Raw genomic sequence first — 25,864 nt, forward strand, 5'->3', positions numbered from 1 at the left:
AGCGGCCCGGGGGTGGGCGCGGACTCCACGTGCGCACCGCCCGTGCCCAGTCGGCCAGGGCCGGGCCACTCACCCGGCCCCCAGCGGCGCTCCGCTTCCTCCGCAGCGTGAGCCCGCTCCGCAGCAGCGCGGGCAGGTCTCTCAGCCGCGGCCGCAGCGACGCCGGCGGCTGCTCGCGCTCGGGCTCCCGGGCGCTGGGGCTGCGGCGCAGGGCGCCGTCTGCCGCCACCACTGCCGCCGCGGCGGCTAGGGCCGGGCTCTCGCACGGCGGCTGCATCTTGACGGAGCCCACTGCCATCCTCATGCCCTGACGGCGCTGCGGCGCCGGGGGCTCCTCTCTCTACCGCGCTCGCCTCCGCGCGCCGTCCGCGCCTTCGCCAGGAAGCGAGAGGGCGCGACTGCGGCTCGGGCGCGGGGCGCGCTGCCAGCCGCTGCCCATTGGCGCGCGCCGCGGCCCCCGCGAGGCTCAGCCCCGCGCACCTCCCCTCCCCTCCCCTCCTCTCTCCGCCCCTCCCCGCCCAGGTGCGCCGGCCCTGCCCCGCCCCTCCCCGCCCTTTCGCCTGAGAACTCCGCCTGGGACCTGGCCCCCTCGGATCTCCCACTCGGGACCCAGGAGTCTTCCTCGGCACCATGGGCACCGGCTCATCCACAGGTGCGAAATTCCCAGAATCTCCGCCAAGCCCGCTCTTCTGTCCTCTCCCCCTGTCCCCCTACCCCTTAGGCTGAAAAGTCCTGCTTCGCTTCACTTTTCCAAACAGCCAGGGGTTGACTTGGACCTCAACCAAGCGTGCTGAAGAGTCCGCCCTCCCGCACCTTTTGCACAGCCTGGCCCCTCATCGTAATCTTTACTCCTAGGAACTGTTTTGGCCAAGGAACTTCAAAATAGGCACGCTACAAGGCAAACACCATGAGGCAGAACTGCTTTGCGCTGACCCTTCTTGGCACACGCATCCCTAAAGGACGAAGGGAGACAACTTTTGTTGGTTATGATCGGTGTTGAGTAGAGTAGCTGCAAGTCTGGTGACCTGAAGGTGAATCTCTGTTAACATGTCAGAACCTGACCTTCCCTGAAAGCCCGCTGCTGTGATGAATGTGCTTGGTGAACTGTAAAGGCCTGCCGTGGTGTGAATCATTGTTTACACCCTTCCAGGAGGCAGGAATTCTGGATCATTGAGAGTGAAACTATTCCAGCAGTGCCTTAAACGCCAGGGAGTGGGAATCTTCACATCCCAGCTCAATCTGTCTTCAACGAGGGCCAGCCAGGGTTTTGACTTCTCATCAGTGGGGTGCTGGGATCCCCATCTTTGTCTAAGACTTACAAAAGTTGAATAAGCTTATTCACATTTTTAAAAAATGACAAGTAAGAATCGTAGGAGGTCAGGGCCCAGAGTTGGTTTACCATTGTGCCCTCAGCCACTCACATGGTAGGTGCTTGGCAAATATATATAAAAACATGCCATGTAACAAAAAAGGAAGAACGAACTGTGACCTCTGCCCTTAAGGAAGGTAAGATTTAACCTAGGAGTAGATAAACATCCAGAAAAACAAAGATATTGCACTTGTACTCTTGCTAATTGCCAAGTAAGTGTAGGTAAGACCACTTCAGGCCACAGGAGAGAGAAATGCTTCTGGCCTGGGATGGGCAAAGCTAAATCCACAAAAGGAAGGAAGTTTAAACTGCACCTTAAGGGTGGGCGGGGAAGATTCAACCAGGCAGAAGGGAGGGTAAGTGTCCAAGTAAGGAAGAAAGACATGAGGCCGGGCGTGGTGGCTCACGCCTGTAATCCTAGCACTTTGGGAGGCCAAGGTGGGTGGATCACAAGGTCAGGAGATCGAGACCATCCCGGCTCACATGGTGAAACCCTGTCTCTCCTAAAAATACAAAAATTACCTGGGTGTGGTGGCGGGCACCTGTAGTCCCAGCTACTCAGGAGGCTGAGGCAGGAGAATGGCATGAACCCGGGAGGCAGAGCTTGCAGTGAGCTGAGATTGCACCACTGAACTCCAGCCTGGGCAACAGAGCGAGACTCACTCTTGGAAAGGAAAAGAGGGGAGGGGAGGGGAGGGGAGGGGAGAAGAAAAGAAAAGAAGAAAGAAAGACATGAGAAAAACACCAAGGTGGTATCACACAGAACTCACTGGGCACTGAAAATATGTCATGGTAGTGAAGGGAAAGATGACATAATGAAGAAGTAAGAGAAAATACCACAATGGATGATGGTAACACACTGCAGAAGGCCTTAAACCCTGTCACCTTAAGCTGTGTGTGTTAACTGGAAAGGACTTTATAATAGGACTCCATAGTCCATTACAGTTTCCAAATACCCATCACATGCATTTATCCAAGGCTGAAATTGCACTTGTATGTTACCATGTCAGACTCTATCCGTTTTTACAGTGTTAAAATATTGCAGCTCCAGTTGGTAATTGGTCATTATCTTGAGCCCCAGAGTGCCACTTACCCCCATACCTCCAACTTCTCCATGACTAAAGGGTGAACACCTGGCCCACTAGAAGTCCTCCAGGACATTCAGATTAGTGGGTGTTTGTGCCCTGTCACCCCTGATGACACCATTGAATCATACCATGAACCTACTCTACTCCAAAATAGAATACATTTTCTGTCTCCTGGTCCAGGTTCCTGGTCTTCACGCCCCTTCACACAGTGGCTCAATGCAAAGCCAACATTCCATAGATTCTATGGGACGGACCAAGCATCTAAAGCTCAAGAAGGGCCTTTGGAGAACTGGTTTAGGTTAAGGTGATAAATGACAAATGCCATTTAGCCTCAGGATAAAAATAGGCAAACAACAGGGAATAGTAGGATGTGTACACAGAAGAGCCGTGTCACCGTTTAACTCAAATCAAGCAACCTTTACACTCGCTGTGCCCTGTCTGGAATGAGAGTCCTCTGCAATGCTGTCCAACAGAACTTCCTGCAATGTGCATTTTCTGTTACCTGTTTTGCAGCTACTAGCCACATGTGACTGCTGAGCACTTGAAACATGGCTAGGGTGACTGAGGAACTGAATTTTTAACTTTGTTTAATTTTAATTCATAAAAATTTAGATAGCAGCATATGGCTAGTAGCTACCATATTGGATAGTGCAGTTCTAGAAATCCACATTTCTCTCAGTGTCTTCGGTTTTTAAATTCAAATGTCACCATTTCAGTGAGGCCTTCCATGACCATGTGATTTTAAATTGCAGTCTTTCCTATCCATTCCTGTCTTCATTCCCTTCCTAACGCCCCACAGAGCTTACCACCATCCATATTCCATATATTTTACTTATTTACTTTGCCTATTGTCTGCCTCCCTATGACTAAAATGTGTATGCCATAAGGACAGGGCTTCTTTCCTCCTTTGTTCAGTATCTAGAACACATGAGTTGAATAATTGAATTATTTCATATATGAGAACTAAGTTTTTCAAACAGCTTAATCTGGATTTCTATACAAAATCTGATTTTGCAGTATGAAAGCTTATAAAAATGTAAATCATATAAAAATACATTAGAATGAATAAGATCTACTGCTGGTAGCACAATAGGGTGACTATAGTTAAAAATAATTTACTGTATATTTTTTAATAACTAAAGGAGTGGAATTGGAATGTTCCTAACACAAAGAAATGATCAATGCTTCAGGTGATGGATAGCCCAATGTCCCTGATTTGCTCATTACATATTCTATGCCTGTATCAAAATGTCACATGGACCCCATAAATATGTACAACTATGATTTACCCGTAATAATAATAATTTTTATTTTTTTGAGATGGAATCTTGCTCTGTCACCAGGCTGGAGTGCAGTGGCACAATCTTGGCTCACCGCAACCTCTGTCTCCTGGGTTCAAGCAATTCTCATGCCTCAGCCTCCCGAGTAGCTGGGATTATAGGCACGCACCACCACACCCAGCTAATTTTTGTATTTTTAGTAGAGATGGGGTCTCACCATATTGGCCAGGGTGGTCTTGATCTCCTGACCTCATCATCCGCCCACCTTGGCCTCCCAAAGTGCTAGGATTACAGGCGTGGGCCACTGCGCCTGACCAAAAAAAAAAGTTTCAATGTAAATCATATTTGTGCCAAACCACGCAAATCAACGAGATCACTTGCCAGCCATTTGCAATTTTTCCTAGAGGATGGGGTACCAGAGCTGAATTTTACTTAAGAGAATGAGATCATCAAAGTCGAAGTGTGTATAAAGACCATGTGAGAAAACACAAATTTTAAGGGCTATTGGCAGGATAGGGAAATTGGAGAACAGGAAGATAGCTCTGACAATGAGCTAGCTACAAAGTGATAAGGGCCTGAATTCACTGTGGCAATGGAAACAGAAATGAGGGGTTAGATGTTAGACAGTACAAAAGAAGACTCCTCGGGCATCAGAGCAGTAGAAAAATACTTCAGATGGTGTTGTGGATTGTATTGTCCAAAAATGGACAGTTCGGCATCTCCTATCTCCCAGGCTCTTCTGCAATGTGATCTTGCCACTCCCCCATAAAGAAATAGAGTTTCTTTCTCCATCCCTTTGAATTTGAGCAGACTTTGTAATATAGGAGTTAAGAAGAAATCACTTAGGCAAATAGTGAGGGTATGGGAGTCCTTGGTAAGACTTTCCTTTATAATGAAAAGCAGTACCAAATCATTTTCCAACAAAGAGCAATCTGTAAAGTTGAGCTGCAGATACAGACAAGCAAGCTGGGAGCTTGCACGGGTGAATGCCAGCAGGAACTAGAGTCTAAACATGTTCAAGATGGCAGTTCCATCTTCCCTTTTCTCCTAGCCATGTGTACAGTGAGGAGCAGACAAGATGGTGCAGGCCAAAGGAAGAATTCATTTGCATAATAGGATTCGCATGGGGTGATCAGTCTTCCCCATATGCTGTGTAAACATCACACCTGATTGAACCAATCTGTGAGCCCTAGGTAAGTCAGACACTGCCCCTTCAAGCCAAACTATCAAATCTGGCACATCCACCACCAGCCAGTCTTTTCTGCTGGGAAGACCACCCCCCACCCCCCTATAGAGAGAGCAATTTTTCTTTCTCTTCTCTCCTGCTATTAAACCTCCACTCCTAAACCCCTCATGTGTGTTCGTGTCCTAAATTTTCCTGGCATAAGAGGCCGAACCCCGGATATATACCCCAGACCGTGTAGTCGTTTCACTTATGAATGATTCAGCCAATAGAATAAATAGAGGTGACTTCACCTGTTCTGTAAATAGCCCTTGGTTGGCCTGGCAGCTTCCACTTCCTGCTGTCTTGGATTGCTTGGTCTTGGGATGTGCCTACTCAGAACCTAGCCTCCTTGCAGGGAGAAGCCCAAGCCACATGGAAGCCCTGTAGAAGTGATCTGGCAGCTGAGCTCCCAGTAAACAACCAACATGAATTCCTGCCAATTTGGGAGCTACTTTGAACACAGTCCAGCTGAGCCTTCAGATGACTTCTGTACTAGTCATGTCTAACTGCAACCATAGGTGAGGAGCTCAAGAAAGAACTACCTAGCTAAGCCCCATCAACCCACCAAACTGTGAGAGATGATAAAGTGTTTGAAGCCACTAAGTCTAGAGGTATTTGTTACATAACCATAGATGACCAGGACCCATGGCTCGAAAAATGTGAAGAACATACTTCGTTGTGAATGAAAAGGATGGAAATTCATATTCATTTTTGTACGTGAATGAAGAAACTCTGGAAACTTTTTCAAGTCATTGGAATTGGGCATGTGGGGAAAGGAAAGGTGGGAGATTTTTCATGTACCACTTTTTATATTTTTTGTTTTTCAGAATATGGGAATATATTACCTATTTTTAAAAATAAAAATTTTTTTAAATGGCTCCAGATTTAGAGAAGTCAAAGAGGTAGGGGAAACTGGTTTTGAGGGTTTCATTTTATATAGCAGTTATACCAACTAAAGGGTGCTCAGATGAAATTCCCACCAGCAAGAGAAGGAGGTGAGCTAGAACTGAAAAGAAAAGACTGGAGAGAGACAAGCAAGCTGGGAGTTTGCACTAGTCAATGCCAGCAGGACATAGGGTCTAGACGTGTTCAAGATGGCGGCTCCATCTTCTCTTCCCTGCTAGCCATGTGTTCAAAATCACAATGGTAAACAGTGGAGCTAGACCAGGGTGCTCAAGGGATAGAGGAGAAGTGGGGACACTCTGTCCTTTGCTAAGCTTGAAGAACATGCTGCAGGTGACCTTCCATCCCCCATTGTATGGAATTTGGGGCACTGACTCTTATGGCTTCTCTCATTTAATTTTTGTGTTCTTGTATAATTACTAAGAATGCCAAGGAAACCATCTGTGAGCTGGTCTTTCCCTTGTTCCATGCCTTCCCTACCTGTCTTCTGATAAATGTATAGAATGCACATCAGCCTAATGAGTCTCCCAACACCACAGCTGTTAGGATTTTGATGAGTCCTCTTTGGAATGCATCTCTTCCCAGCGTCTCCCATTTTTAAATTTACCCTCATTCAAGATGTTGTGCACTGGTTTAACAGCTCTCAAAAACAGAAAACTTGCATATAATTTTGTCTCCCTATTCAACCCTGCCAATCCTCCAGCATGTAATCACCAAAATGGATTAAATATGAGCACAACCTTCCCAAGGTCTAAGCTGATTTTGAGGGTTAAGTTTTTTTTCTCTCTCTCTCTCTCTCTCTCTCTCTCCATATATATATGCAGTTATACCAACTAAACTAAAGGGTGCCCAGATGAAACTTCAACCAGCAAGAAGAGGACGTGAGTTAGAACTGAAGAGAAAGGACCAGAGAGAGAGATGCCAGTGTTCAAAATCATGATGGTAAACAGTGGAGTTAGACCAGGGTGCTCAGGGAATAGGGAAGTAGCAGGGACACTCTGTCCTTGCTAAGCTTGAAGAACATGCTGCAGGTGACTTTCTGTCCCCAGTTGTTTGGAATTTCAGGCGGTGACTCTTATGGCTTCTCTCATTTAATTTTTGTGGTTTCTCTCATTTAATTTTAAGAGAGCAAAAAGCAGATCCTTACAGGAGAAACTCAAGTCTTCCCGTGCTGCCTCTGCTGAGAATGCCAGACAGAACAGTTTGAGTACTTGATACTAACTCTATTTTTATGTTTTCTTATGGAATGAATATGCAATTGAGAGAAATGTAGCAAAATAAGGAAACATGTTTCCAACCTAAAAATGTTAAGCCTTATTCATTTTATTTCTGTTTTCAAGAATCATAAATGTAACTATCTGCTATCAGACTGTTCATGACAAACCTGTGTGACACTGTGCTATTATTTTTGTAGTACATCATGCACTATGCATCATGCAAATATCCCCCTTGGGGATGATAAACCGTCTTTATATTATTTGCATTGGTGGCCCCAGCCAGAGACAGTGGCTGACAGGCATGGGTGCCAGATGGGGGTTCCTCCCTATAAGTTCATCTTCTACTCGTTCACTAATAATCTTCAAAAAAAAAAAAAGTATGTCTGTTCATGCCATTTCATATGCTATATACTACTACCATCCTGGAAATTTCTTTTATAAAGTCAGTTGTGCAAATTCACCAGGCCCTTTAGTAGATTTTGAAAAAAAATAAAATAAAATCTGTATGGTTGAATGCCCAAGAAGACAGAGGAAAAGGGTGATAAGAGAACTACCTTAACCAACAGACAGCAAGAAAGCCAAGACAATCTTGTCCCTTCTGTGCTTGTGGAAATCTACTCATCTTTACACAGATCAAACAGTATCTCCTCCTAGAAGCCCTCTCTGTTCTTTCCATTTGGGATTAATCTTTCTGTGGTAAACCTGTGTTTACCTAAAATTATGATTCCATGTTTACCACCTGTGTTATCATAGTCTATCTCTGCATTTGAATTAAGTCAGATTTTCCCATTTCACCAATGCAAGATTATAAACCCTTTGAGGGCAGAAATTATTCTTTTTTGTATTTTCCTCTAGTATCTAATACAATGGCTACCATATAGTAGATTATAAGCAAATAAATGCATGCATGAATGAATGCTGGGTGGATGAACAAATAAATGAACAAAATCATGATTAGCTAAACACTGCAATCCTAAGTGAAGGAAAGCAAGACAGAGGTCTCAGCAGATGCAGAGTCTCTGAGGTTGTAGGAAAGTACATTATCCCATGGGTGATGGGAGGCTATAAATGGACACCAGATGGTGGCATGTTCAGATCAGCAGGGAAGGAAGATGATTTTAGCATCAATATGTAAAGTGCTTTAGAATAGGGAGACACTGAAAGCTGGGCAGCCGGCAAAGCAGGTTACAGGATCCCAGGCATGAAGTATTAAAATGGTAATCCATAAGATCAAGTTCATGGAAGCTTCTTCTGTGGTTTCTTTTGCTGTTTGTGTCAGTGCATTCTGTGTACAGAATTTCTGTGCTAATTAAATGAAGTGGTGTTTGTAACACTGTTTGCAAACTTTAAAGCTCTACACAGATAGCACTGCCTTTATTATAGGATTGAAAGAGAAGGGGCAAATGAAATGATGCCCTGGATAAATCAAGGCCTGGATCAGGAAAATAGGAGAGAAGAGAGTGGAAAAGGAAACAAGGATTCAAAGTCATGCCCACACAGAAATTAGAAACCTTTAAGAATATGCTTCTCCTCTGTCTGTGAATGTTAAGCATCTGTAGCATTGATCCAAGCTAAATACTGAATGAGCTGTGAGCAAACCTTTCTTAGAGGGTACTGGCAACATTACATGAGCTCAGATTGGCTTTTGAAGATCTTGATCAGAAGATATAAATCTGGGCCGAAGTACACCAAGAGCAGCAGAAGGTGTCCCAAGTTCTAAACATAAAGAAGCCTTTAGCTTATAGTAGATGACAGCACTCAAGGAATGACAAGGGAGTTGTTTTCAAATATTTTGAATATGTTGAAAAAGAATTGGACTCATTCTATGTAAAGACCAAAGTGGGAAACTACAGAGAAAAAAGTTTCTTCTCAACATAATAAGGGTTTTTCTATCCATTTAAAGTCCTTTTTGAACCTGGAGTGGTCCCCGTCCTTGCAAAATGGGAAGCTTAGGCAGGATTTGATGGGATTTTGTTTCATCAGATGAAGGATTGGACTAAATGACCTGTAATGTCCTTTCTAATCAAAGATTCAGTTATTTCACTGGCCCTGGTATATACTGAAGTGGCTATAGGGCAGGGATTCTCAGACAGTGAGAATCCTTTCAGGGGTTTCCCGAGGGTCCTAATAATACTAAAATGTTACTTTCCCCCTTTTCTCTCATTCTCTCATAAGTATACATTGGTGTTTTCCAGAGGCTAAAAACATTGGATGTGGCAAAAGATAGAGTGTAGGACCAGATACGAGAATCTAGCTGCTTCTCTTAAGCCAGACATTTAAAGAAATTAGCGAAAATGTAATTCGTTTTGGAAAACAGTTATTTTTCATAAAACATATTTATAACAACACATAATCAGTTCATTTATTAAATAAATATTTTTTGAAGAAATGTCTCAGTTTTAAACTTTAATATGATAAGCATTCATAGATACAGCTGTAACCCACGTAGATAAAAAGTCTTTGGGATTCTATATAATTTAAGAGTGTAGAGGGGTCTTGAGACCAAAAAATTTGAGAACTGCTATTACAGGGCATGGTTAAAAAAATTATCTCTGATACTAGGAAAGGAGGGAGATCTAAACAGGTTGAAAAGCTTTCTGCCTTCCCCACTTCCCAGCTACCTTCATGGAGCTAATATCACTTTTATCCTGACACAGAACTAGTGACTTCCTCAAAGGTGGGTACTCTGCAGACCTAGGGTGGTAAAATAGAACACCCATGCTCTGGCATCAGATAGGCCTAGGTTCAAAACCAGGTCTTCCCACCTTCTAAGGTATGTGCCCTCAAGTTACTTGGTCTGAGCTTCTACCTTCTGTTCTAACACCTATACAACCAGGTTGTTGAGAAGATTAGACAAAATATGTGCAAAGACTCTAATCAGTGAGGTGGCTTGTAAACTATAGCCAGTGCTCTTTTTGGCATCATGTTGTCTCCATATTGGTGGTGCTGTAGTTATTTAATTCCCAGTGAGTTCCAGGGAAGCCGCATAACCTGATGAATGAACCATAGTCCAGATATGATTTTCATCAACTTTCCTTTGCCACATATTCCCCACTCTAGGCAAACTCCAAATCTTCTGATGGGTTATTCTTGAAGCACCTTGTTTACTGCCAATCATCAAAGTATAACTTTTTCATCCTTTATAGTCTAAATACACTTGTAGGGAAGTCGGACAGACATTGAACATAGAGTTGAAAACCCTGAATCGAATCTTACATTTATGATTTATTAGCTCTGTGACTTTAGCCAAACAATTCACCTCTCTGAGCCTATTTCCTTATCTGTAAAATAGAGATAATAAAATCCAACCTTCAGGTGGTTCTGAAGGCTAAACGATGCCTATGAATGCCTATGATAGTTAACCCTGTTAACCATCAGAATATGCATAAGTGTCAGTGGCTATTAATAAATCTCACCTCTTCTATGTTCAGAAGTGGTGGAAATGAAAAAAAGAATCCACAGTGAATATTTAATCAAAATTATCTCCAAACACACATATATACACATTTATTGGATAGTCATATGAAATTTGCATATGTTTTTACAAGCACGCAAACTCTGTGAATGGTTTTGGTCAATCTCCGAAATTTGTTTTCCTGTTCTTCAGCTTCATATCAAGCCCAATAAAGTGAAACACTAAAGCTTATGTAAATGCTTTGTTTATAAATAAACCTACTTGAAAGAGGTAATATTGGTAAGAAGAGCAATGAATCACTTTCTTTTTGAAAATTTAAATGTGACACTCTTCTGATTCTGTCTCTACAACCGGGTCCCTAGAGAGGGAGGGTTAAAGGAAGAGACACTTGAAGGGGTAATAATTCCTAATTGCTATTAACAGAGCTGAATCTGTTATCTTCAGGTGCTCTATTATGTCCATTCATTCAGAAATGGGAAAAGCTGGCTGGGCACGGTGGCTCATGCCTGTGAGTGGCTCCCAGAACTTTGAGAGGCCTAGATGGGTGGATTATTGAGGTCAGGAGTTTGAGATCAGCCTGGCCAACATGGTGAAACCCTATCTCTACTAAAAATAGAAAAATTAGCCAGGTGTGGTGGCACGCGCTTGTAGTCCCAGTTACTCAGGAGGCTGAGGTGGGAAGATCATTTGAGCTTGGGAGGCAGAGGCTGCAGTGAGCCAAGATCATATCACTGCACTCCAGCCTGGGCAACAGTGTGAGACTCTGTCTCAGGAAAAAAAAAAAAAAAAAGTGGGAAAAGATGTTAGTCATAAAGTTTCTGTTTATTCCAGGTGAAATGTCAAAACCTTCATGGTTATGGCTTAGAGAGTGTGACTCAGTTCTCCAGTCCATTCAGAGAGAGCTAGTCCCCTGGGGTATTTGCATATTTGTTATCTTTGACTCCTCTTTGACTGTAAACTTCTTGGGGACTGGTGTCATCCTTTCTGAATATTACTTTATAGAATAGTTTTCTGCATAGTGGGCATTACATGGATCTGTAATTATATGATTCCAGATAAAAACTGATAGTTTAACTTTTCTAATATGTAGATTGTAACATTCTTTCAGATACTTTGTATAATGGCAAAAATAGAATTTTGTACTTATTTAAACAGGAGACTCGGGACTTAGTGTTTGTAAAGTTTTAATAGTTTTTCTCAGGGTATATGGACAAGATACATTTTTAGGTCTCTATAGTGTAGACATTAGAATAGAACATGAAATAAATTCAAGAGTCCATGCAATCATAGAAAAGGCTTGGAAACGTTGTTGTTTTATCTTATTTCCCTTCTTTGTTACCATATTTCCTTACAGTTTCTAATTATAAATGAGCGGTGCTATTGTATGGTAGTCTCTGGAGCCATACTGGCTGGATTCAAATCCTCCTTCTGCCTTTGACCAGTCATGAGATGTTTAATGGGCCACATCCTTGGAATCAGTTCTCTCATTTGTAAAATTGGAATGATTTTAGGAGCTGCCTCACAGAATCATTGTGGGAATAAATGGGTCATTATTTGTCAAGCACTTAGAATGGAGCTGGCACAGTCAGTATAAGTATGTTAGAGATTATCTTCATCATTCTTTTCAGTCTGGAGTCCATAGGCTTTACAGGGTCTGGGAGCCTCCTTACATGAAAAACGCCTGTGTACTTTTCTGGTGAAAATATACAGGTTTCATCAGACTTTCAAAGTAAGCAGTCTAATAAGGAAATCTTCTGAGACCTACAGTACTTGGGGCAGAGCCTAACTTCCTAAATGTGAGCATGTATAGACAGACCAAAAACAAGACAGATGTAAGTTGCCTTGTTTACACTACGAGGCGTTTATTGTGAATTCAACTACAATGCAAAGGACTGCTCTTTATCTTAGAGAATATCTAACTAGTAGAAATGGACACTCCCCACCACCACCAAAAGACACAAACCTGAAAATGAGCAAAGGTCACATTCCACACCAGTGTTTGTGAGGTGGACCAATATCTTCTGGCAAGGGGATTTTGGGAGGGATTGGAGGCAGTCATTTGGGGAAAGGACAATTCTAATGGAATTCCAACACATCTGTTTATGCTCAAATCTTAAAAATACCCTGAAGAAGAAACAATCAGCAAAGGATCAGATGCCAGAGGTAAAATGGGAGGGGAGAAAATACCCAGATAAAACATTTGTAGGAGGAAACTTTATTTTTTGTTTGAATTTTGCATTTGTCTTTCTAAGGCAGCACAGATCCTCCATGAGAAGAAAAACAGATGGGATGGCAGCATTTTGTGGCTGTCTTCTGGAGCATTTACTAGAGAATTCACGGCTCCTTATAGTTACTGACGGGTACGCATTTGGATGAATTTTCTGCCATGACAACAGGTAATCCTCATAAAATTTCAGTCCCTAACAAGAGGCCAGAGATGTTGCTTTTCTAGCCTTTCTGCCTTTGAGTTTGCATATTAATAGCCTTGAATAGCTACTCAGGGTTCTAAATAATTGAAACTGCCTTGCTTGAAATCTACTTTATGATTGTTGCTTTAAAAATGACGAATTCTTGGCAGGGCACAGTGGCTCATGGCTGTAACCCCAGCACTCTGGGAGGCCGAAGTAGTAGATCACCTGAGGTCAGAAGTTCGAGACCAACCTGGCCAACATGGTGAAACCCCATCTCTGCTAAAAAAAAATACAAAAATTAGCCAGGCACGGTGACGGGCACCTGTAGTCCCAGCTACTCGGGAGGCTGAAGCAAGCGAATCCCTTGAACCCAGGAGGTGAAGGTTGCAGTGAGCCAAGATCACGCCACTGCACTCCAGCCCGGGCAACAGAGCGAGACTCCATCTCAAAAAAAAAAAAAAAAAAAAAAAAAAAAGAAAGAAAGAGAGAAAGAAAATAAAAACAAAAAGAAAGAATTTATTTTCCCTGGACAATTTTGACAGCTTCCTGCAATGGGTCTTATGTGCTTGAAAATCTCACTGTTGGCCGGGCGCGGTGGCTCAAGCCTGTAATCCCAGCACTTTGGGAGGCCGAGACGGGCAGATCACGAGGTCAGGAGATCGAGACCATCCTGGCTAACACAGTGAAACCCCGTCTCTACTAAAAATACAAAAACTTAGCCGGGCGAGGTGGCAGGCGCCTGTAGTCCCAGCTACTCGGGAGGCTGAGGCAGGAGAATGGCGTGAACCCGGGAAGCGGAGCTTGCAGTTAGCTGAGATCCGGCCACAGCACTCCAGCCTGGGTGACAGAGCGAGACTCCGTCTCAAAAAAAAAAAAAAAAAAAAAAAAAAAAAAAAAGAAAAAAATCTCACTGTTGGTCCTCATTAGATATCTATAGAATCAAACTAAATATGATGCCGATTTTGCCTTAAGGAAGATATCAATATGTAATGTTCTTTTTTTTTCTTTCTGGTTTAATCATCGATCATGCCTTGTAATCAAATAATCAATATTTATAGAACATCAGGAAACAGGAGGCAGAGTTACCTGGAATATTAAGAACTAAAATCAGGACAACTTGGAGGTATAACAGTGACAGGCTGTGAAACAACCTAGGCTACAAAATAGTCAAAACAGGAATGGAAAGGAAAGGCAGAGCTGAGACCTATTGAAGCAAAATCCCAGAAGATGATGATATGGGACAGAGGAGATGAAAGAAAGGATTCAGGCGAAGGTGATACTCGCTCTTCACAAGCTGTCCAATGCAGTCCTGGTGTTCAGTGCTTTTGTCAAGAATAATAAGATCATATCAATCCTCAGTGTCAACAGACTCATTTGACATCATTAAAATCAAACAAAAACAAATAAGCACTTTTAAATTTTGGAAAACAAACTCTGGAAAACTGAACAAGGAATTTTGTGCTTCACCATTCACTGCTGACTCCTTTTGCATCAGGTCCAAACTAATACCCCAACAGATTGATAGGTGAAATTATCCTACTGAACATGTTTCAAAGACAGACAGGATTAAGGCCCTTATCTTTTCACAGAATGGCCTACTTCAAAGGAAGTCCATTCCAATGTAATAGCTGCATTTACATGGGTTAGTAGATTTACCCGGGGCCTATTTGAAATCTTCCCTCCATATAATATTTTAATCAATGCATAGGCTTTTCTGAATTATTAGAGTGAGAATAACAGAGTAACACGCACTTTTATTTCCTTTTTACTGGCAAATGAGCAGAAGGCAAATAGATTGCCTGAGATACACAGAGTGAGTCTGCCACAGTCCTTTAATTGTGGTTCTGGCTTTTATCCCTATGCTGAAGGCCATGCAGCACTAACTGCTGATTAAAAACTAAGATGGTGGAGCCCTGAACCTTTCCCGTAAATCCCCTAAGCCGGCAATACTTCTTAGGATTTACACACTCATATAAGAGATTCACAAAAGACACAACAGAGACAGCTTCTGTGATAAAACCTTTCCAGAAGAGGCAAGGTGAGCGATCTTCCTGGCGAAACCTCTGAGGAGGTTAAATGCGTGGTCAGGTTAGGTTTCACTAATGCACTTCTCTGGAGGTTTCACCCAGAGCTGTCCTCATTCCAAACCTCCAGGGCTTGTGTGTAAACAGTTTGCAGAGGGTTAAGGTAGCCCAGAATGCTGAAAGTTACCTAACTTGGAGTGTCCACAGCATTGTTCTGAGTGGTCTCTGAGAAGACCTAAACCTTCTGACACTCACTATGTCAAACTCAAAGGAGAACAGGTTGAGGGGCAGTGATGCTTAGCCAGAGCTTTACTGCACACATCGGACTGCTTGTATCACTCCTAAGAAGTGTTGTCTATCACAGTCCAGCGACAGAGTCAATCCCTGGACAAACCAAACCTCACAAAAGTTATTGCAGCAGCTCCATAAGGAAATATATGGCTCAGCCACAAGACAACATATTAAAATCATACAACACTGATGCAAACACATTTACCCAAAATATAGATATGATGCAAGAGTATGAGCTAATGAAAGTCAATAGGCATTGAAGGGATTAGGCTTTCATGTTTATAGAAGAAAAAATGCAGAGTGGTGGATTTGAGGCAAAGATATTTACATGAGGCAAAGAACAGGACTGTCAGAGCACCCTTCCCTGTAGGCAGAGGCTACAAGAGTTCACCAGAGGATAGACTACTTACTATAGAAAGAACACAGTGCAGTGTATGAACTCATTAAAGTAGAAACAGCAGGAGCAAGAGCCGCATCCTTTTTCTTTCTATTTTTTATTTTTTTAAAAATTATTTTTAGGCAGGGTCTCGCTCTGTCACCTAGGCTGGAATGCAGTGACACAATCATGGCTCACTATAACCCTATAACCTCCGCACCCTACCCCTGACCCCTGGGCTCGAGCAAACCTCCTACCACTGCCTCCCGAATAGCTGGGACCACTGGCGTGCTATTTTTTTGTATTTTTAGTAGAGATGGGGTTTTGCCGTGCTGCCTAGCCTGGTCTCGAACTCCTGAGCTCAAGTGATCCACCCTCCTCGGCCTCCCAAAGTGCTGGGATTACAGGCATGAGCTACTGCACCCAGCCAAGAACAGCATCTTTAAAATGGAAGCTTCGTGTACACATATGGGCAGCCAGAAAGCAGGTTTCTTAGTTCTAATTCCTCCAACCTTTTCACACCCTGAAATAAGAATTTCAGAGCTAGTAGTTTACTTGGGAGGTGCTCCTAAGAACACCAATAGAAGAGTGGACAACTTCAACATGATTAGAGAGGGAAGCCAATAAAAGGTTCATTATTAAGAAAGCTACAACTTGGGTAAATGAAGCTTAATCCTGCTAGAGAACACTGGAAGCCATTGTAGGTTTATCAGAGCTACCCCATTTGAGGGTGGGGGGAGCTGAGGTGTTTATATTCCACGCCCATCTGTCATTGGGCATCAATTCTCTGGCACATCCAGCCTGCTCTGAGCACTGGCAGAGCAGGTTTCAGCCACCAGAAAAAAATCCTTCCACATGCAGAGATGTGATGCTGGCAGTTTAAAGTCTGGCTGGGATGTGCTACAGAGATGGGGCCCCGAAGAGATATGGACAGGACACTGACGGGATCTACCACACAGGTCTTCCTCAGAAAATCCACTAGGTATCAGGCTAGGAGTCAGAGTTGAGGCAGGGAGAAACATGCTCTTTCTCCAAAGTATATTTTTCTCCCATTTACTTCTGGCAGATACCCACTTCCAATTTTCTGAATTTGCATGACTGAAGAGAGGCTAAGGTCGAAAGGAAGAAAGGTGTAATTGTTTGTGGACAGCAGAATATGCCACGCCACAATATGCCCCTTGGGTATAAGGATTATTTTAAGCTAAAGACACTTCAAAAACCAGTGTGTATAAGAAGGGCTCTCTGGCCCTCCCCTTTTTCTTCCTGAAAGCAGGAGATAAAACTCCCACATGAAAACTGTCCTCCCTATACCAGAAGGAAAGTAACATTCTTATCCTCAAGGACCGGAAGTTAAAACTGAGAGAAATCAGCACAAACAAACCTTTTTAAACTAACTGTTATCTTCCTAGTCATTTCTCTATGATTAACTACCCTCTTCTCAGCCCCTTTGTCTTATCACCTTTTTATAATTTACTACTCTTTGTCCAGTTCAGTATATAAGCATTCAATTCTAACTGCTTTTGGGGGGTCATTTCCTTATGAGCGTTCCTCTTTCATAAAACATAAATATTTATATATTATAAATAAAATGTTTTTCTCTTGTTATTCTGTCTTTTGCTATGGGGGTACAGCTGAGAGCTTGGAGGGGTAGAAAGAAAAGGATTTTTTTCCTTCCCTACATAACAAAATATTACAGATGGGGTGACTTAAGCAACAGAAATTTATTTTCTCATAGTTCTGGATGCTAAAAGTACAGATTAAGGTGTCAGCAGGTTTGATTTCTCCAGAAGTCACTCTCCTTGGCTTGTCAATGACCACCTTCTCACCATCTCCTCACATGACCCTTACCCTGGTGTTTCTATGTATCTCCAAATTTCCTCTTCTTATATAGACAGCTATCGGATTGGATTGGGGCCCACCCATACGACCTCATTTAACCTTAATTACCTCTTTAAAGACCCCATTTCCAAATACAGTCACATTCAGAGGCACTGGGGGTTAGGAGTTCAATATATCAATTTGGGAGGGATACAATTCAGTCCATAACAGAGAGCAATTAGCACATTCATTCATGCATTTAGATTTAGATTCATGCATATTTAGATTCATGCATATTTCTGTGATGAAAGAAAAAATGTGTATTAACTAGGTCCAAATAAACAATTAGCGTTGACAGTAAAAATACATACAGAACTGTAGCTGTTGTCTGAAGTTGAAAGAAACCTTTTATGAGTTCCTGAAGACCCCAATCCTTGATGTGAGGACCATCTGTAATAAGACCCCCTGGTGTTTGGTGACTCTTGGTCCTACTCTATTAAATCTCATGTATGATTTGTGAAAGTTCAATAACAGCAAGAACTAACCTCTACTGAGTGCCTCTTATGCATCAAGTGCTGTGCTAAGCAATCCACATCGATTAAGTGATTCTTTTACTTGGGTACAAAATAATTAATATTTAACAGATGAGAAAACTGAGTTTTGCAGAGGCAAAGTAACTGAATGTTTAGGTCTTTATTAAAGCAAATGAACTTGTCTCCTATCTCACAGTAATACAAATACAAGCTTTACAAATACTGCAAATTTTATGTTTAATTCAATAAATATTTAAGGTGAACCTATTAAGAAATGATCTCAGCCTTGGAGGAAGGCAGGAAAAATGGGGTAATTTATAAGACTCTGGGTCTGTCTCCAAGAGGCTGACTCTAATAGGCCTCTAGACTGTAATAGGGAGAAATAGGCCAATAGACTGTAATAGAGAGAAAGCAGAAATGTGCTAGGTAAGAGGGAGATGTAATACAACCAACTACAGTTCATGGCTTCACGAGAACTCAGGCAAAGAAGGTATAAGTCCCAGTAGGGAGAGTACAGGAAAGCTTGAAGAGGCAATTGGCACTTGAGCATGTGAAGTGCAGAATGGGGCACTGATCCTGGTGGATTCACCCACTCCTCCAGGCTTCAACAGCATGTGCTCACAAAGCTGAATCAAGTAGAGCTCAGAACCCAGGAGCACTTCCATGGAGAAGGTAACATTTAAGAACAAGTACATTGCAGCCGAGGCTCTATGTGTGGGAGCCAGAGTAGTAGAGGTGGAAGACAGCAGCCCATGGGCTCAGCATGAACTGTAAGTATGCGCTGTTGACATGCAAAAGGATTTTATAAAATTATATGCCAACATTTAAAAATTGGAAGGTTTCTCGTTGAACTCTAGATTTTTGGCTGCTGTGGATAATCAAAAGATCTGGCTGCCCTGGGCCTGCTTGCCTGCCAGATGTGAGTAGCACCTTCTCTTTCGTTAGGTTGGGCTCTCTCCATTTACTACAGCCCCACCACTCCCCCATTTTCTTGCACCAGCTGACCTCACTCACTTAAATTGCCTGCAGGCTCCCGTAGCAGCTGAGGCTGTGTCACTTGACTGAGCATCATGGTGATTCAGAGAACTAACAAGTGAATGGAATCTGTCTAAATCTTGGCTCTAGGTGTATGATTTGTCTCTGTATATCTCAGTTTTCTCATCGGTTAAGTGGGTATGATAGAGTACCAAATCTACAGGAACCACTTCACATGTGTAGATTGCTTAGTACAGCATCTGGTCCTTTGAGAACTCTAAATAGAGGTGGGGTCTTAACCACTGTTGTTCCAGGGTTTTGTTGGTGTGTGTGTTTGTCTTTGGATAATTACCTCCATTAGAGAAAAGTGCCAGTGAGCCCAGGTTTTCAGTTTGGAGCATATTTAGGATAGTTAGTTTTGCATTGATCCAAAAGCAGTTCTACAACTCCCACTCAGTCAAGCCATTTCGTACATGCATCATTACTCCCAACAGACACCACGAAAAATAGTCCAAAAAAGCATCTCATTGTTGAAGAGGTGAGTGGCATCTTTTTATCAGACCAGGCACAAACACTTCTCTTAAAAAAAAGTCAAAAACATATCCAGTCTCTATTAAACTATGGATTTATGCAATATGCACACTTAATCAGAAAAAACAAAACTCTATTCTAAGAGATTAGGTAGCAGACATCAAAAAGCCCCTAGTGATAACACTTTAGACAAGATTAAAGATAGGAAAAGGGCATTACAGTAATACTTTTAACAGTTACATACATGAATCACATATATTCATAATTTTCCTCAGCTATGAATAACCTGAGTTTATATACAGACAGGGACTCATTTCACGATCGTGGTAGGCAGGTGATAAGGTGTTGGCTGCCAGATTAATCTACCAGACATTTTAAATTTGCACTGAATAAATCCTACATGGGATGATGAGAACTGGTATCCCTTAAGAAGTTACATAACCAAAAGTGGCCAGACAGTGGACGGTATCCTCCTCTGTTCCTTTTGCTGCTGTAGTACAGAGGCTGAAAGTAGGGGCCAGGTTTCAGCTTCCACCCCTTCTGTTAGCTGTGTGTCCTGGGCTAGTCCCTTAACTTATCTGTACCTCTGTTTCCCCACATAAAAAAGGCATTCAATGATTGTCTCTTGCACTGGGCTGTTGTGACGATAAAATACCGAGTGATTGGCACAGTACCTGATATAGAGTAAGCACTCAATGTTAGCCATCTATATTGTTATGAATTAAAGGTCAGTTGATCACCCCTTTAAAAAAAATGCCCAGAGTGTTCACCAGAACTGGATGAAATTCTGTGTCTTTCTGTTTCTCTCCTGAGCCTCTATCACCTTTGTGCCTGGAAAGGAGGAGGAACACTTGTTTTTCCTTCTCAGTGAAATGCAGGTTTACAAAGATTAAAAGGGGACATATGGGTTTAGCTTGGAGTGTCCAGATATCGGAACTGCTACAAAAAAAGAAGGCAAAGTTGCAGAATTGAGAAAATGACAGCAATGGTTGACCTTGAGAGAGAGAGAGATAGAAAGGAACAGAGAGAGAGAGAGCGAAGACAGGAAATTCAGTAATTATGTTAGTCATTCCTTTCATCCCAGCAAATGCAGAAGATGCAAATGTTGTAGTCATTATCGGGTACCCAAAGCTTCATATGGGTGAGCAAAGATGAACATTTTTAGCATCATTTTGAATTATTGAGGTAACATTTACTTGTAGGAACATATGCAGTCAGATTAACATTTCAGCATTTTCAACTAACAATAAACTTTCAAATCAGGTAAAGTTAACCCTACTGAGGACAATTTCCTATGACTTAGGGGGAAATTAACAAAATGTATTTCATTCGTGAGCAAGTTTCAATATCTCAATATTCTGGATTTACAACCAGACATGGGAATAATAGGTCCATGGAGACTTTGTTAATTTTTTTTCCCAAAGTCAGCTTGAAGAACTCCCTCCCTGTCATGATCAGGAGGTACAGAACCTGGAGCTGAAATCTTGATGGGCCCCAACAGACATGCATGCTAGCTAATGATTCCTCCTCACCTCTCTCTTAACCTGAGGACTCCTGGGCAATTTGGTGGGTAAATTTTATGACTGACACTAATTTATACAGGCTTTAAAAGGGTCCTTTTCTGCCTTACAGCCTCTTGTCAGGAGAGTGGAGCATCGGGGCTGTGGCAGTATAGACTTGAGTAAAATGCAGGGGAAAGGTGCCTTGGGAAATCTAACTTGGAACAAATGGATCATCTTAGATAAGGGCATTGTTACGGGACTGAATTAAGATGTCAGCTAAATCTGGGTACAGGCTGTCCTTCCCCTGCCAGAGGAAGCTGTCCCTCTGCTGGGAAATAGCCAGGGATTCAGTAATGAGAGAGAGGCTGAGACGCTTGCTGGACAACAAGATGGGAAGCAGGCACCTCTATAAACAATAATTAGCAACTAGAAGTGAACAGTCCAGGGGAGAGGAAAAAGCAGCCCAGGCACTTGATTTTGCTTACGTTTTCCTATTGTTATCTGATAATCACACTGATGATCATTGTACTTGAATCTACAAGGCTTGATTGGCCTATTCATCTAGCAATTACAGTTTTGAGGGCTTTATACTTTTGTCTTAAGTTCCTGTAATATAAGTGGCAGGCATGGGTTTAGTTATTGCCTGGGCAGCCTCCTGTCCAGCATGGGGGTTCTTGGAAGGAACATCCCAGGACTTAACCAGGATGTCTGAGAAAGGCAGAGAGGGCACCCTTTCCACAGTCCTACTGGGAGACTGGGAATGTAAATTCATGCCACTCACTACAAACTCTGAAAAGCTCCTGAGCATTGCATTTGCTTATGAAACATGCTCTTGACTTGATCAAATGAAAAACGATGTGAACTCTGCCCATGGGTTATTTACCCAGCAGTGAATGCTCCGAGTGTCTGAGATTCTATTACCATGGAAGTCCCCGTGGGCCTTGGGCTCTTTTTCTCTGAATGTAAATAAGCCTGGTGTCTTTGCATTTGTCCTCATATGTCATATTTCTTTTTTGAATGACAGAATCATCTGAGAGGCTCTGCTCTGGGAAGCCAGCTCCTGAGGCCAGGCGTCAGCAAATTGCAGCTCCCAGGCCAAATCCAGCCTACTGCTTGTTGTTGTTGTTTTTAAATAAAGTTTTATTTATAGATTGTCTCTGGCCGCTTTTATGCCACAGTGTAGAGCTGAGTAGTTGCTAGAGAGACCGCCTGGTCTGCACAGCCTAGAATATTTCCTATGTGGTCCTCTATAAAGGAAGTTTGCTGGCCCTGTCACGGGATATGGCCTCCTCTCCAGACTTCACTGGGAAGCCTGGTAGAGAATAGGATGGAGGAGGAAGCAAAACCTAAGTGGGTTCATTTACTCTTCTCTGTGCAGAGGGATCCCTCCTCACTCCTACCACAGGAATTACAAAGTTTCTTTTATCCTTCTTTTGCCTTTGACCTTCGGGTGCACAGAGGTCAATAAATTATATTCCTCAGTCCATGGTGCAATATGATTGGGACCAATGCTTGTTTTTTGTTTTTTGTTTTTGTTTTTGAGACAGAGTCTCACTCTGTCACCCACGCTGGAGTGCAGTGGTGCAATCTCAGCTCACTGCAACCTCTGCCTCCCAGGTTCAAGAGATTTTCCTGCCTAACCCTCCTGAGTAGCTGAGACTACAGGTGCATGCCACCACACCTGGCTAATCTTTTGTATTTTTAGTAGAGACAGGATTTCACCATGTTAGCCAGGATTGTCTTGATCTCCTGACCTCATGATCCGCCTACCTCGGCCTCCCAAGTGCTGGGATTAATAGCATGAGTCACTGCACCCAGCCAACGTTTGCTTATTTTACTTTATTTCATTTGACCTCTTCCTCTCCAGCTTCCTTCACTTCCCTGCTTAGGTATGTTACTCTGAAGTGCTTGATATGCATGTATTCTTATAAAATGTGGTCGTTGTATGTTTGTGTTTTTAATGTGCATAAATTATATTGTACTGTAAATCTCATTTCAGTTCATTCTTTTTCACTGCCAACTATTTTTGCTCAGCATCATGTTTTTAAGATTCATCTGTGATGCTTGTGTGCATCTCATTCATTGTTTCTGATTACACCTCAAAGCTTGTAGGGGAAAAGGACAGTAGATTCTTCTCTCAGAAGGCGTGGGACCTCTGGTGTGTGAGTTATTCATAATACCCATTACACAGTAAACCCCCAGATAAAATACAGATCTTTAAAGAGAGCTTGGCTGGGCACAGTGGCTCATGCCTTTGGGAGGCTGAGGAGGGTGGATCACTTGAGTTCAAGAGTTTGAGACCAGCCTGGCAACATGGCAAGATCCTTGTCTCTGCAAAGAGGAAAAAAAAAAAAAAACACAACAAAAATTAACCAGGCATGGTGGCAAGTGCTTGTAGTCTCAGCTACTTTACTTGGAAGGCTGAGGTGGAAGGATGGCTTGAGCCTGGGAGATGGAGGTTGCAGTGAGCTGAGATCATGCCACTACACTCTAGCCTGGGTGACAGAGCAAGATCCTGTCTCAAAACAACAACAACAACAAAAACCTGCCATACATAAATCATAATTATATCCATCAATAGAGACCCTGAATTCTTGATAAACCCTGATATCAAGCTTAGTTAGGAGGCAATATTTCTGAAAAGCATTCTGCATATTCTCAACTAACCACCCCACCCCACCAATATATCTCTACAATCTAATTTGTAGCCAGTCATTTCCAACTATGCATTGTCTATATTGGGTTCTCAGTGAAGGCAGACAAGGCTTGGGGTTTCTCAGAAGATGGAGATTCAGGTGGGCCTATCTCCAAAAAGGCAAGAAGGACAGCCATGACAGTATTTGTCCTTGGACAGTTGCTGACAAGCTTGGACAGTTCTACTATGCCCCCAGTGTTAGATTGACCTACCAGGATGTCAGAGCCCTCTCATTCCCACACCATGCCTTCTATCGGGAGGGATCGTTTGGTTCATAAGCCTTCCCATCCCTTAGGTTCTGTGAGCTTTCAAGGGTTGCCAGGTGGGATGAGCAGGGAATCTCCACAATTTACCAAATAAAGGGGGTTCAATCAATGATTTTGTGTTAGACTCAAGGGAAGAATATTCAACTTCAACCAATTATTATTCCCATAGAATACTGTAAATCGTTTCCTGACCAAAGATTTTAATCTCAGCTCTCATGAGGATTTATGCTTTTCATGCATCTTTTCCGTATTGTTAAAAAAAAGATCTATGTCTTTTGACATTTGATGCTTTTCCAGTATGAGAGTATGTAATAAATGGTAGACTAAAACTAGGGATCTGCATGCAGATTTACAGTAATGCTTGAATTTTAATAATGTTAATGTCAGGCTCCTGAAGGAGATCCAGAAAGTTTTTGTGGCATACCTAATATACCATTCAAATTAGTACTCTTTGTTCTCCTTCCATCCAGAAATGTCAGGGCATTACTGATTTATATGTAAGACAGTGTCTTGAGAAGGGGCAGTAGGGAATTTAAAAGGGGGCTGATCTACTGCAGAGTGTGATGGAGCAACCTTATTTATTGGCCCAGAGGGTTGAGGCTCTGCAGAGGAAGGTGGCAAGGGACTGAGCACAAGGCTTCACTGTGGACAAAACTGTCCCCTAATTTGTCCCTTGGGTCCAGACCAAGGCCCTTAGCAAGGCTGCTAATTAAGGAAGGGGTTTTGATGATCCATAATTCACCCTTTTTGCATCCACTCAATACCTTCTTAAACTCAATTTTCCAAACTTATACATGGAATGGAGGACTTGTAGTTCTGCTCCTGGCTGATTTTTCATCGGAACAATTCCATCCCCCCAACAAAAAACACACACACACAAGTTAAGCTTGTCTGAATAAGATAACTCAGGCCAACTCTCTGCCTTTCTATCTCTTTATGAATATGACTTCTATCCACACACATCTCAGCATTGCAGACAGACAAGTAATCTTCCCAATTTGCATTTAACAAAGGTTAAGCAAACCTCTCTAAAATGTAATCTGGGAAGGGCTATACTTCTCGTGTATAGCTAAAGAGATTGTACACTAATTAAATTGAAGTACCTATCAAGATTAAAGCAAGAAGTTTCATGATAGGAAAAGTCTTCATCAACGAGGGAAGCATGAAGCATAAATTTCATTAAAAATATAATTTTTAGGGTAAACGTTACAATAATGGAGATTTTCACACAGGAGGTCCCTATTTTGTTCATCCTAATTAGGTATCTTCTTTTTTCCCTTATCTTGAGCAAGGGCAATCATTTTACTCATACAGCAAAATAGAAGCACTTTTTAATCACTTCAGCAAGTCAGCAAAGGGCTTTCTGCTCAGCAGTTGCTCTACTAAGAAATCTTCCTCGTCATTCCTGCTCCCATCCCCAAGACACATTCCAGAGTTTAACTCAACGTCTTTGATGGCTCCTAATGATCTTTATTCAACTATTTGTCATCTTCCCACCCACTTTTTTTTTTTTTTTTTTTTTTTTTTTTTTTAAGACTGAGTCTGGCTCTGTCGCCCAGGCTGGAGTGCAGTGGCTGGATCTCAGCTCACTGCAAGCTCCGCCTCCCGGGTTTACGCCATTCTCCTGCCTCAGCCTCCGGAGTAGCTGGGACCACAGGCGCCCGCCACCTCGCTCGGCTAGTTTTTTGTATTTTTTTAGTAGAGACGGGGTTTCACCGTGTTAGCCAGGATGGTCTCGATCTCCTGACCTTGTAATCCGCCCGTCTCAGCCTCCCAAAGTGCTGGGATTACAGGCTTGAGCCACCGTGCCCGGCTCCCACCCACTTTTAAAGTCACAAAATGTCAGATGTCTTTTTTTTTTTTTTAAGAAAACCAAGAATATTATAACTCCTTATGATAGCTGGGCCTAATGAACAGCAAATTTTTTTACAATTTAAATGATGGC

At 42.5% G+C, this 25,864-nt stretch overlaps 2 protein-coding genes across 2 annotated transcripts in view; one reads left to right on the top strand and one right to left on the bottom strand.

Annotated features, from left to right (window-relative positions):
• Positions 1–400, bottom strand: part of RAPGEF5 (Rap guanine nucleotide exchange factor 5) — a 242,543-nt gene extending 242,143 nt beyond the window's left edge. The window contains exon 1 of the mRNA XM_050783124.1: positions 74–400. Within this exon, the coding sequence (XP_050639081.1) occupies positions 74–304 (231 nt within the window). The 5' untranslated portion in view covers positions 305–400. The remainder of the gene's footprint in view (positions 1–73) is intronic.
• NUP42 (nucleoporin 42) overlaps positions 1–25,864 on the top strand; it is a 1,164,542-nt gene that overhangs the window by 385,702 nt on the left and 752,976 nt on the right. The gene's annotated exons all lie outside the window — the stretch shown is intronic.

Source organism: Macaca thibetana, chromosome 3 (assembly GCF_024542745.1).
Source record: "Macaca thibetana thibetana isolate TM-01 chromosome 3, ASM2454274v1, whole genome shotgun sequence".
Taxonomy (NCBI): Eukaryota; Metazoa; Chordata; class Mammalia; order Primates; family Cercopithecidae; genus Macaca; species Macaca thibetana.